Source organism: Anoplophora glabripennis, unplaced genomic scaffold (assembly GCF_000390285.2).
Source record: "Anoplophora glabripennis isolate ALB-LARVAE unplaced genomic scaffold, Agla_2.0 scaffold57, whole genome shotgun sequence".
NCBI classification, from domain to species: domain Eukaryota; kingdom Metazoa; phylum Arthropoda; class Insecta; order Coleoptera; family Cerambycidae; genus Anoplophora; species Anoplophora glabripennis.
The window spans coordinates 370677-384021 of record NW_019416296.1 but is presented as its reverse complement, the minus strand read 5'-3'; the positions used below and the strand labels follow the sequence as shown (position 1 = coordinate 384021).

General features: G+C 30.9%; 2 protein-coding genes across 2 annotated transcripts in view; both read left to right on the top strand.

The window, feature by feature from the left end:
• Positions 1-6606, top strand: part of LOC108917503 — a 34080-nt gene extending 27474 nt beyond the window's left edge. The window contains exons 3-6 of the mRNA XM_023453962.1: positions 3219-3430; positions 5679-5905; positions 5961-6055; positions 6356-6606. Coding sequence (XP_023309730.1) covers positions 3219-3430; positions 5679-5905; positions 5961-6055; positions 6356-6606 — 785 coding nt within the window. The remainder of the gene's footprint in view (positions 1-3218; positions 3431-5678; positions 5906-5960; positions 6056-6355) is intronic.
• Positions 6607-9674: 3068 nt separating this feature from the next.
• The window catches only part of LOC108917544 (nose resistant to fluoxetine protein 6-like), a 43085-nt gene continuing 39414 nt past the window's right edge, over positions 9675-13345 (top strand). The window contains exons 1-4 of the mRNA XM_018724198.2: positions 9675-9880; positions 12129-12355; positions 12411-12505; positions 12806-13002. Of these exons, the coding sequence (XP_018579714.2) occupies positions 9725-9880; positions 12129-12355; positions 12411-12505; positions 12806-13002 (675 nt within the window). The 5' untranslated portion in view covers positions 9675-9724. The remainder of the gene's footprint in view (positions 9881-12128; positions 12356-12410; positions 12506-12805; positions 13003-13345) is intronic.

The window sequence follows — 13345 nt, the reverse complement described above, 5'->3', positions numbered from 1 at the left end:
TTCATACCCAGAACATCAACTAAAATGGTGCGAACTGATTTATGAGATATGTTTAGTTCATAACATAACTTTAATGACGGTTTGCAAGCACCATTCCCTTCCCTTTGTCGATTTTTTCTTGAGTTGAAGACGTTGCAGGACGAGCAGAACGTGGCAAACCATCAACCACTTCTTGACTATATCTGAAGGCTTTGCACCATTTGTATACTTGAGTTTTCGATAAAACTGAACGTAGGTACGTCTTTTTCAACATTTTCAATTATTCAGCACAAGAAATTCCGTTGGTAGCACAAAATTTTAGGCAAACTTTTTGTCCAATAACTATCCATAGTAAAAACCGCTGAATACACTTTAGGTACTAACAGAATTAACAGTTGTAAACCATAGATCTAATATAGTATACTATGGATGGAATGTAGAGAGAGAGGGCAGGGGATAACATGTAAAGTGGGATGAAACTAGTCTAGGATCGCGTGACTTAGGGCACTTTCAGACTTATCACGGGCGATTTGTTATATCCATTACGTGGTATTAAGTGTTATTACGAATTTAATACATACATTTGACAGTATTTTTTCTTATTGTTGTGGTACTATAAAGAAAATAATTTCCTATTCAGAAATAGAGTTGCTTTTTAAATCAATGTAAGGTGATTGCATTCTAGGTCACGTGACTTAGGACAAATCGCTGCCGCTTTCGCTGTTCATGTTGGAACAGCTAAAATGCGCAAAAAGTGGGCTTTGACTCCATCCATATACTACTAAATCTATGTTGCAAACAAACTATTTGACAGATAGCGCACAAACTTCACGTCAAAGTAGAGTACAGCACTACCAACTTTCCATCAAAAAAGAAATTTAAATCTGCTTTACGCGGAATTTTTAAATGACAAATTCCGGATATTTTTTTGACAGAATGTACCATCTAGGTGATAATACTAAAAAAAAATTGATGGATGCGTTTTAAAAAAATTAAACCGATTTTGTGCACAAATTGTTTTATTTAAAAATGAATTAACTCTTTGGATGCCTTTTGCTAAGTATAATTTTTCCAAAAGAATAAAAATATGTCTTATGACATATGAATTTTTTTTTCTGGACACCTCGTAGGTATACGAAATGTTAAATTTCTCAATGGCATCCTCATTTTTAATAGCAAAACTTCTGTGTGCGTAAGTGAAATGTAAAATAAAAAAGTTTTTCCTTTTATTCACTCTAACACTGGACATACTCTATTTGTATTCCTAGATTGGCTTGAACATAATACTCTCCAAAAAAAATGTATTTCTATGTAAATAATTACTTAACTCTGAAAAATAAATACTTTGTAAACGATGAAAAATTTATAATCAGTGAAATATAGGTACAATATACAATATATTGTGATGCTCCAATTAAGATAAATTAGTTTTAATGTTTGTGTAGTTCTATGTAATTTGTAATATTCAGTGGAAGGAAATATTATAAATTTTGACTATTATTTTTATTACTTACCAGGCTAGCTTTTTATTTATCACTCAATTTGATTTTGAAATATAAATCGTAAATTAAAAAATTATTATTTATTTATTTTTTCTTTATCAAGTATTCTTGATTTAATATGGGATTCTATTTCACGTTTGATAATTTTAATGACAATTAGATTACCTATGTCAATTTTGTATAAATAATAGAGATCAAATTTAATAGAACATGAGGTCTTATCTCAGTAGTTGGTTCACAAAATAGGTTTTACTTGTAATTAACTTTGTTAGAAAAATTAAATAATATTGTTGTAATCTGTGTTTAAATTTTTATATTGACATAATAAATTATAAATTTATAATCATTTTTTAAAATGTCTCTATTTATCCTGCGATAACTTATTTCTACACTACAAACTAACATTTACTTATTACCTATACATACATATCTATTGTCCTTTCTTTCTTGTCCACGATTTCTCTTTCTGCTATTTCTCTCCTGTCCTCTTCCTTCTTTTCGTCCACTCACTCTCTCCTTTTTGTCAATTTGTTCCTTTCTCTGTCTCTTGTATAGCTTTGCTGGCTGCAATTTCCTGACTCGCCTTAATAGCTCCTACTCCTTATCTCCTTTATTCCTAGCTACGACAATTCAAATAATTTTACTAATATGACTATTTGACAATTACTCTTTAGTTATCTGTCAAAATTCGTGTACACTCTTATTCTTTCTTCAAACACAATTTTTCTCTAATTTTAATTTTCTCTGTTGTTATCTTCTTTCCTTTATAGTTTCGTGTACGATAAACAACAATTTTGTATTCTCCTTACTCCTTAAGAAAATGTTCTTTCTTTTTCTCAGCAACTGATTTTCACTATCAGCTTCGTGTTCTTTTCTTTTCGTCTTCTTTAATTTATTTAACTTTTTCTTATACAATCTTCTTTTTCTGTTTTGACAATTATATCTCCTCTCTCCTCTCGCTATTTATTTATTTATTTTTTGATTACCACCGCACTGCACTCTTATTTTTAAATACAATTTTTTCTTAACTTATCCTTTTTAATTTAACCAATCAGATTACTTTTTAATTTTACATTTCCAATTTAACCTTTGCAATACTAATTAATCCTTATTTTGCTATATACCACTTTTATTAATTAGATTGATATTTCATCAAAATTTATATTTTACTTGTCATCTTAATTTCAAATCTATTACTTAACTCTTACATTATCATTCTTTGACATGAATCTATTTTCATCCTAATACTGAAACTTAAACTTTTGATTCATATCAATATAAAACATAATAATCAATTTTTGATATTTTCAAAAAACTGAATTTTGCTATAAGTTTCAATCAAGTTTTTTCTCACCAAGGCACATTTTTAGTGGATCACCTTGAAAAAGCAAGTAACAATCATAACTGACACCTGCTCATCAATCAAAAATTGAAAATAGCTACTAGGAATAGTTCAAAAACACCCATCTTTTATTTTGCAAAAAATAACTGAACTGAACCTTCTCTTACTTAGAGCGATTTCATCTTAAATTATTATATTTTCATATTATTTCATTCTCATGATCAACTTGTATTGGAACATTGAAACAATCAATCGTGTATTAATTGTTTGCTAATAGCATTAATTCAAACAATCAATTTACAATGTAATAAATTTATTACTAATGCATTCTTCGATTAACAATAGACTCTGCTGATTTTAAAACACATTTAATTTATGACTTCATATTTTTTCAGTGTGGGATGCCACAGCAAAATCATCAACAGGAGTTCTTCGCGGTAGCAGATTTCAGATGGGCGATTTTGAACAATGCATAACCGCCAAAGCTCCGTTCCAAACACAGTACTGTCTGGCCTCGGTGACGGCCCATGTACCAAAACCCACAGGAATCAAAGATCATCTTTCGTTGAATTACCAACCGTATCTGTCTGCGGTAGAAAGGTTATACGTAAGTAGATTAGAATTTCTTCTGTGAAGCACATGCACCCTTAAGATTATTTGTAATACGAAACTAATAGTTTTATTCATCAAAACGTAAAATAATCTCTTTCGAAAATTATCGCAGAATATTGATATTTTAATACTGATTACTAACTGACCAAAAGACACTTTAGTTAACTAGAAGTATTATTACTTTTAATTTTTATTGTATAAATTGCTTCAATAATTTGACTACGTTTTTAAAATTTATTTATTTCAATTCAACAAGCTCTACAACTCGAACTAATCAAATGTGAAATTATCGAAATCCCATATGGATCAAGTTTATTCCAGAAGTGAAGACATGATAATATCTTAAAACCATGTCTTATGTCTTTTTCTGAAGCTCCAATTATGATGCAAAAATTATTTTTCGATGGATTATCAGATATCGCTGCTGACTGAATCAGAAACTTCAACCTCTTTAAATACCCTACTTGCAACTTGAATTTTATTTTCAATAGCCTTCCAACCCCCATATCTTTTGATGGAGGTAATATCTCTCTCTAAATCAGATAAGATCGTTGCAGAATAGCATTTGGATCACCGATTTCTCTTGGTTAATACCATGCACTTGATTCTATCTAATGAAAAATCTGCCACCCCCTCTAATGCGTACGTGTCTTATTGAAAGTTTAATACCACATAACATTTATCTTTTATAACTTGTAGCGTCATATTTTGTAGTACTTCCTTGCTACAAGCCCCAAGAAGGTTTAATTTTTATGGTCTTATATTCAAAAATTTTTTAAAGTAATTATAAGATGTCTTGTAAATTTCTTTCTACGGCTTTCGATTCTTCAGACTCAAATATTCTTCTTGACTTGAAAAATCCATTTCGTTTTCAACTTCATTCACACTTAACACTTGAGTAGTAATATTTTGACACTAACGCTTTCTTAATATCAACTAACAGCAACTTCAGTAATGAATATGTAATTAACATAAAAAACTAAAGTAGCGGAAATTTTAAAAGTAAATTGGAAATATGTATATGTTCCAAATCAGAATTCCAAAAAGTAGCATATACCCACAAAAAAGAATAAAGTGTTCTTCGTCATATAACAGACCAAGTTATTTTTACAAGAATGAATCCGAATAAGATCTTTGTTTTGACCCTACATGTCAGGGCATTTTGTAAATTGTTAATTTTTATATCTTGAAAAATCCAAAAGCCTGAGAAATCCAGGGAGAGTACGAGGAGGCTTATATGTAATGACGACCCTAATGGATTCCAAAATCTTGGGATGAGGAACTTAGTAACCTTATTACCCTTCAACTTTTTATCAAAAACTACCTCATAACTCTATGAATCTGGGAACAGAGTGAACAGGACGAAGAAATTCAAATGATTACAATATCAAGTAACCCTACAACCCTATAACTCTTTATTATCATAAACGCATAATCCCAAGAATCCCATAGCCTTAAAACCCTATAATACTGGGAATGCAGAAAACATGACGAAGTAATTCAAATGATCACGTTTAAGGATGATTGGAACTAAGACCCCGTGATCTTTGGAAGCAGTCGTGGGTTATAACCAACTTATTCTATTTATGGGGTTATGATGATTTCTGATAAAGGGTTACAGAGTTATAAGGTTGTAAATTTCGTGATCATTTGGATGCCTTTGTCTTGTTCACTATATTTTCAGTATCAAAGAATTATGGGGCTATGGGGCTTTTGAATGCATGACTTTTAGACTTCTGATAAATAGTTACGAAATTATAGGGTTTCTCGTGAATATTTGAATTCGTTCGTCCTCAGTCCCAGGGTTGAAGGGTTATCGGGCTTATGATGTTATGAAGGACTATGATAAAGAGTTGAATGGTTTACTGAGTTCCACGTTCTAATGTTATGAAACCCATCAACGCCTTTATTAGATACAAGCTTTCTCGTACTATTACTCAGATTCTCAGGTTTATGGTTATATAGTTGTAGGATTAAGATGTTATGGGGGCTCAGGTTACGGGGCTACAAGGTTATAGATTTTGCATAAAGGACCCATGAAATACCCAGTTTTATTGTTTACAGTCTAGTAGTTTCCGAATGGATATGGAACTCAGGAATCCATTATCAAGGACTTTTTAAGACATATGTATAAATTAATGATTTACAAAAAATATACAAATATATCCGAGCAGACATTTTTTTGGGCTTTTCAATTTTTCTTCGTAATTTGAAATATTGTTGAATATGTCAATTTCTTTTAGAAATTCAACGACGTTTCCCAACAAACCAGAAACGTAATAGACATGGGCTGGTGTGTACCCGCATCTTGTTCGATATTAGACTTAGAGGAATACTTAAACGGCTATTTGAATAAAGTCGACAACAACGCTGTGCATCAAAACGTCACGTATACTGCAAGATTTTCTGATCTAACTTGTCGCACAGCAATCGAGAGTAAATATTTTGACAATGCCGATATATCTTTTTGGTGAGTTCTGAAAAACGTATTGGTTGTTTTACATGGCTTTAATTTATTTATTTAGTTTTGTAGCTGTGATATTAATAGTGATGGTGATAATAGGCACTGCGTACGATTACAATGTGAATTCAAAGGAACTCAAAGAAAAACCGTCAAAAAGTGAGTAAAAGAATGTATAAATTTTCATATTTTAGACAATTAACTGATCTCAAAATAAAATTTGATAAATACATATATTCTTCTTAATTAAACAATCGCATTTTAAGCAAAATTTAATATGAAGAAAGTTCAAAGACACCTATGACCCAAAATTAATTTTGAAGAAATTATCATAAGTTTGATTTCACCAAAAGTTAAAACTTAGACATTTCTTTTGGTTCCACCATAATATCGATCTGAGAAGTTTTAAATAGTACAACCTGCATCACTGCTAAAGAATAACCGCATTTTACTTTGTAGGGTCACTTGCTTCAAAACTTATAATGGCGTTTTCGTCTCGCAAGAATTTCCTCGAATTGACTAAAGCAGATGAATCAAATCCAGCATTGAGTGTGTTATACGGAGTGAGGACCGTCGCAATATTTGCCATAATAATGTCCCATAGATTTGCAACGTTTACATCATCAGCGATATTGAATTTCGATTTCGTAGAATCGGTATGTATATTTCAATACTTTTATCCAAATGATTTTTTGTGTTATTATGTTTGAGTCTGGTTTCTACACGATATTTACTTTGTACAAAATTTATGTACCTACATAATTATTGTAAGAAATATTTTCTCTTGGGTACTATCAATAATTTTGATATTAAACTGAGGATATTTTTAGTTTCTTTATTTTTTCTTGAAAGAATTATGTGTATTCTAAAATTATTCCTTGACAACTAAACTTCATTTCTATTGTACAGGGTGTACCAATATTCCGTACACAATGAGCTACAGCAGTTCTCTGTATCAAAATAAGAAGATTTAACTAAATTTACTTCTATCCTAAGTTGCTCCGTTGGGCCGCTAGAGGGCAACAAAGTTTTTTTTTCAAGTAACTTTAAAACGCCTTGTATATAAAATTTTATTGAAATTTGGCATACTAATACTTCCATATAGATGTCACTTTATGACATAATAAACATGATAATCGGATTAATAAAACTGTGAAAAATGCGGCCTCTCTAGGACTGATGTGCTCATAATTCTGTCGGAGGTAGCTACAGCAATTTCGATGCAAACTTGAAACAATTAAGTTATTTCAAAAATAATTAATTAGATAACTTGTAACAGACTGTTCTCTCATATGAACTGTTCAACGTTACCACCATTTTCTGTAATACAAAACTTACTTCTGCGAAAAAATTTAAAATGCATTCTTCTCAATATTCCTTCATTCTGCAAATTGTGAACAGCATTTTCATTCCTCTTCCACTCTTCACTGTAGCTCCATGCATATGGAATATTGGGACACCCTGTTATTTTTCAGAATAAATTTTAATAAATTTTNTTTCAGTTATATCAAATATTGCTGAGTCAAATGCAGGGCAGCTAAATGAATTTTCGGGTGTAAATAATGAGATTTCTTTGTAAGATCAAGGCCAACATTAATAACGACAACGAAACTGCTACTATAAGGATTTCGGAACCTTGAAACGAATTTACCACTTGTTATACACGTGGGTGACTCTGTGAAAAGAATGTACAAAAAAATTACAAAAAAATTGTCTCGGTTGTACAATCTGATCCGAGTTGTCGCACGAAAGGCACAGAAGCTGTGCTGGGTGGTGTGTTAACCCATATTTTCTTTGTTATTTTGAGAGATTAAAAAAGTGGATTGTAGGAAATTTTTAGTTTTTTTTTAGAATCTTCAAAAAAAAATTGAATATCATGTTGTCGATATATAAATAACTCTAAGACTAGATACTGAATTAAATTTTTACATATTTTTTTCGTTATATGGAAAACCCCTTAAGTAATAAATTACTTAAGTACTTATATGCCATTAATAATAAATTTTAATATTGATTTGCGTTAGTTCTGTTGTTTTTCTTTAATATTTTTATGAATTGTTGGTTAACTAGCAATTAGCAAAACATTTTGATACATTTTGCTGCACAGATTACTTTTGAAGTTGGGAGTTTTTTACAAAAACGGAAAAAATATTTCTCTTTTTGACTTATCTATTTACAAAACTATGTTTTTAGATTAATTATAAATAATATGAATTATAGTATACAACATCAAGTCAATAGAGTCACTGTGGATACAACAACTTTAAATTAAATAAAATTCTACGACTCTAGAAAAAAATTATTGTTATCTATCGATAATACTTTCAGGTCTGTTGAAGATTCGGTTAACTAATCAGAATAACTAAATTGTGAGTACAATTTAAGACTATCCAAACCTCATTAGGATATAATAATCATAATAATGCACTTTCACACATCAGGCACACTGATGGCTGATGCTGCTTTACTCTGCGTACCCCGTTGACACTTCGCTGTTACGGATTAATTAATATTTGATGATATTAAATTATTATTTTTCTCCGTTACGGGAAATAAATATTTTTTATAGAAAATTGTGTTTGCGATTTCAAGCAATACTTATCTAATCCTTAACGTTATTTCATTTTAATTCAAATAGCAGGTTATGACCAAAATGACATATTATTCTTCATTGACAACAACAGTAATTATCGTAAAATGCTTTACAGCAAATTATCTAATAAAATGCTACGGTAAGGTTGATAACATTTATCGCTAAGTATTACAAGAATTCAACAAAAAATTACCAGTGTGGTAATAGTTTGTAAAAAATTTTTTGAAACAAAATAAAATTCTGCCATACAAACCAGTTTTCATCTAGACTTTAGACACAGGCGATGAAGAGGATCTCCTCGATGTGTGTTTGTGGATAGGACTTTTTAGACAAATGGCATTGTTGCTTCCTTATTTTAACATACATTATCAAAGAAGTATCCGGATTTGTCAATGTAACACAATATATAGGAACTCAATTAATCATCCAAATTTATTTCCTTCAAAATTGGCTCCAATTGAAGCAATACACTTTTTCCAGTACATAACCTAGTCATCAAGCCACATTTTAAACGCATATTCCGGTATGGCTCAATTTTCAAATCTTATTTGGATAAGAGAATGCAATTTGTTTATTATAACGGTTTTGAGTCGACTCGTTATATTGCTATCTCAGGGTTCCATACTTGGGCCCCTTTTCTTTCTACTATATATTAACGATTTGAATAAGGTAATTAATTCTTGTAGACTTTTTTACGCTGATAATTTAAAAATGAAAAATGTATAATCAGTGAAATATAGGTACTATGTATAAAACATAACAAATAATTTTTGGTATTTTCAAAAAATTGAAGTTTCAGCAAGTTTTTTTCTTCCCAATGCACATTTTTAATTAATCACCCTGAAAAAGCAAGTAACAATCAAGACTGATACCTGCTCGTCAATCAAAAATTTAAAACAGCTACTAGGAGTAGTTCAAAAAGCACTTATATTTTATTTTGCAAAAAAAGCTGAACTAAGACTTCTCTTACATAGAGCGATTGCATCTTAAATTATTATATTTTCATTTCGTTCTCATGATCAACTAATTGTATTGAAACAATCAGTCGTGTATTAATTGTTTGCTAATAGCATTAACTCAAACAATCAATTACAATGTAATAAATTTATTACTAATGCATTCGATTAACAATAGACTGATTTTAAAACACATGTAATTGATGACTTCATATTTTTACAGTGTGGGATGCCACCGCAAAATCATCAACAGGAGTTCTTCGCGGTAGCAGATTTCAGATGGGTGATTTTGAACAATGCATAACCGCCAAAGCTCCGTTCCAAACACAGTATTGCCTGGCCTCGGTGACGGCCCATGTACCAAAGCCCACAGGTATCAAAGATCATCTTTCGTTGAACTACCAACCGTACCTGTCTGCGGTCGAAAGATTATACGTAAGTAGATTAGAATTTCTTCTGTGAAGCACATGCACCCTTAAGATTATTTGTAATACGAAACTAATAGTTTTATTCATCAAAACGTAAAATAATCTCTTTCGAAAATTATCGCAGAATATTGATATTTTAATACTGATTACTAACTGACCAAAAGACACTTTAGTTAACTAGAAGTATTATTACTTTTAATTTTTATTGTATAAATTGCTTCAATAATTTGACTACGTTTTTAAAATTTATTTATTTCAATTCAACAAGCTCTACAACTCGAACTAATCAAATGTGAAATTATCGAAATCCCATATGGATCAAGTTTATTCCAGAAGTGAAGACATGATAATATCTTAAAACCATGTCTTATGTCTTTTTCTGAAGCTCCAATTATGATGCAAAAATTATTTTTCGATGGATTATCAGATATCGCTGCTGACTGAATCAGAAACTTCAACCTCTTTAAATACCCTACTTGCAACTTGAATTTTATTTTCAATAGCCTTCCAACCCCCATATCTTTTGATGGAGGTAATATCTCTCTCTAAATCAGATAAGATCGTTGCAGAATAGCATTTGGATCACCGATTTCTCTTGGTTAATACCATGCACTTGATTCTATCTAATGAAAAATCTGCCACCCCCTCTAATGCGTACGTGTCTTATTGAAAGTTTAATACCACATAACATTTATCTTTTATAACTTGTAGCGTCATATTTTGTAGTACTTCCTTGCTACAAGCCCCAAGAAGGTTTAATTTTTATGGTCTTATATTCAAAAATTTTTTAAAGTAATTATAAGATGTCTTGTAAATTTCTTTCTACGGCTTTCGATTCTTCAGACTCAAATATTCTTCTTGACTTGAAAAATCCATTTCGTTTTCAACTTCATTCACACTTAACACTTGAGTAGTAATATTTTGACACTAACGCTTTCTTAATATCAACTAACAGCAACTTCAGTAATGAATATGTAATTAACATAAAAAACTAAAGTAGCGGAAATTTTAAAAGTAAATTGGAAATATGTATATGTTCCAAATCAGAATTCCAAAAAGTAGCATATACCCACAAAAAAGAATAAAGTGTTCTTCGTCATATAACAGACCAAGTTATTTTTACAAGAATGAATCCGAATAAGATCTTTGTTTTGACCCTACATGTCAGGGCATTTTGTAAATTGTTAATTTTTATATCTTGAAAAATCCAAAAGCCTGAGAAATCCAGGGAGAGTACGAGGAGGCTTATATGTAATGACGACCCTAATGGATTCCAAAATCTTGGGATGAGGAACTTAGTAACCTTATTACCCTTCAACTTTTTATCAAAAACTACCTCATAACTCTATGAATCTGGGAACAGAGTGAACAGGACGAAGAAATTCAAATGATTACAATATCAAGTAACCCTACAACCCTATAACTCTTTATTATCATAAACGCATAATCCCAAGAATCCCATAGCCTTAAAACCCTATAATACTGGGAATGCAGAAAACATGACGAAGTAATTCAAATGATCACGTTTAAGGATGATTGGAACTAAGACCCCGTGATCTTTGGAAGCAGTCGTGGGTTATAACCAACTTATTCTATTTATGGGGTTATGATGATTTCTGATAAAGGGTTACAGAGTTATAAGGTTGTAAATTTCGTGATCATTTGGATGCCTTTGTCTTGTTCACTATATTTTCAGTATCAAAGAATTATGGGGCTATGGGGCTTTTGAATGCATGACTTTTAGACTTCTGATAAATAGTTACGAAATTATAGGGTTTCTCGTGAATATTTGAATTCGTTCGTCCTCAGTCCCAGGGTTGAAGGGTTATCGGGCTTATGATGTTATGAAGGACTATGATAAAGAGTTGAATGGTTTACTGAGTTCCACGTTCTAATGTTATGAAACCCATCAACGCCTTTATTAGATACAAGCTTTCTCGTACTATTACTCAGATTCTCAGGTTTATGGTTATATAGTTGTAGGATTAAGATGTTATGGGGGCTCAGGTTACGGGGCTACAAGGTTATAGATTTTGCATAAAGGACCCATGAAATACCCAGTTTTATTGTTTACAGTCTAGTAGTTTCCGAATGGATATGGAACTCAGGAATCCATTATCAAGGACTTTTTAAGACATATGTATAAATTAATGATTTACAAAAAATATACAAATATATCCGAGCAGACATTTTTTTGGGCTTTTCAATTTTTCTTCGTAATTTGAAATATTGTTGAATATGTCAATTTCTTTTAGAAATTCAACGACGTTTCCCAACAAACCAGAAACGTAATAGACATGGGCTGGTGTGTACCCGCATCTTGTTCGATATTAGATTTAGAGGAATACTTAAACGGCTATTTGAATAAAATCGACAACAACGCTGTGCATCAAAACGTCACGTATACTGCAAGATTTTCTGATCTAACTTGTCGCACAGCAATCGAGAGCAAATATTTTGACAATGCCGATATATCTTTTTGGTGAGTTCTGAAAAACGTATGGGTTGTTTGACAAGACCTTAATTTATTTATTTAGTTTTGTAGCTGTGATATTAATAGTGATGGTGATAATAGGCACTGCGTACGATTACAATGTGAATTCAAAGGAACTCAAAGAAAAACCGTCAAAAAGTGAGTAAAAGAATGTATAAATTTTCATATTTTAGACAATTAACTGATCTCAAAATAAAATTTGATAAATACCTATATTCTTCTTAATTAAACAATTGCATTTTAAGCAAAATTTAATATAAAGAAAATTCAAAGACACCTATGACCCAAAATTAATTTTGAAGAAATTATCATAAGTTTGATTATCACCAAAGTTAAAACTTAGATATTTCCTTTGGTTCCACCATAATATCGATCTGAGAAGTTTTAAATAGTACAACCTGCATCACTGCTAAAGAATAACCGCATTTTACTTTGTAGGGTCACTTGCTTCAAAACTTATAATGGCGTTTTCGTCTCGCAAGAATTTCCTCGAATTGACTAAAGCAGATGAATCAAATCCAGCATTGAGTGTGTTATACGGAGTGAGGACCGTCGCAATATTTGCCATAATAATGTCCCATAGATTTGCAACGTTTACATCATCAGCGATATTGAATTTCGATTTCGTAGAATCGGTATGTATATTTCAATACTTTTATCCAAATGATTTTTTGTATTATTATGTTTGAGTCTGGTTTCTACACGATATTTACTTTGTACAAAATTTATGTACCTACATAATTATTGTAAGAAATATTTTCTCTTGGGTACTATCAATAATTTTGATATTAAACTGAGGATATTTTTAGTTTCTTTATTTTTTCTTGAAAGAATTATGTGTATTCTAAAATTATTCCTTGACAACTAAACTTCATTTCTATTGTACAGGGTGTACCAATATTCCGTACACAATGAGCTACAGCAGTTCTCTGTATCAAAATAAGAAGATTTAACTAAATTTACTTCTATCCTAAGTTG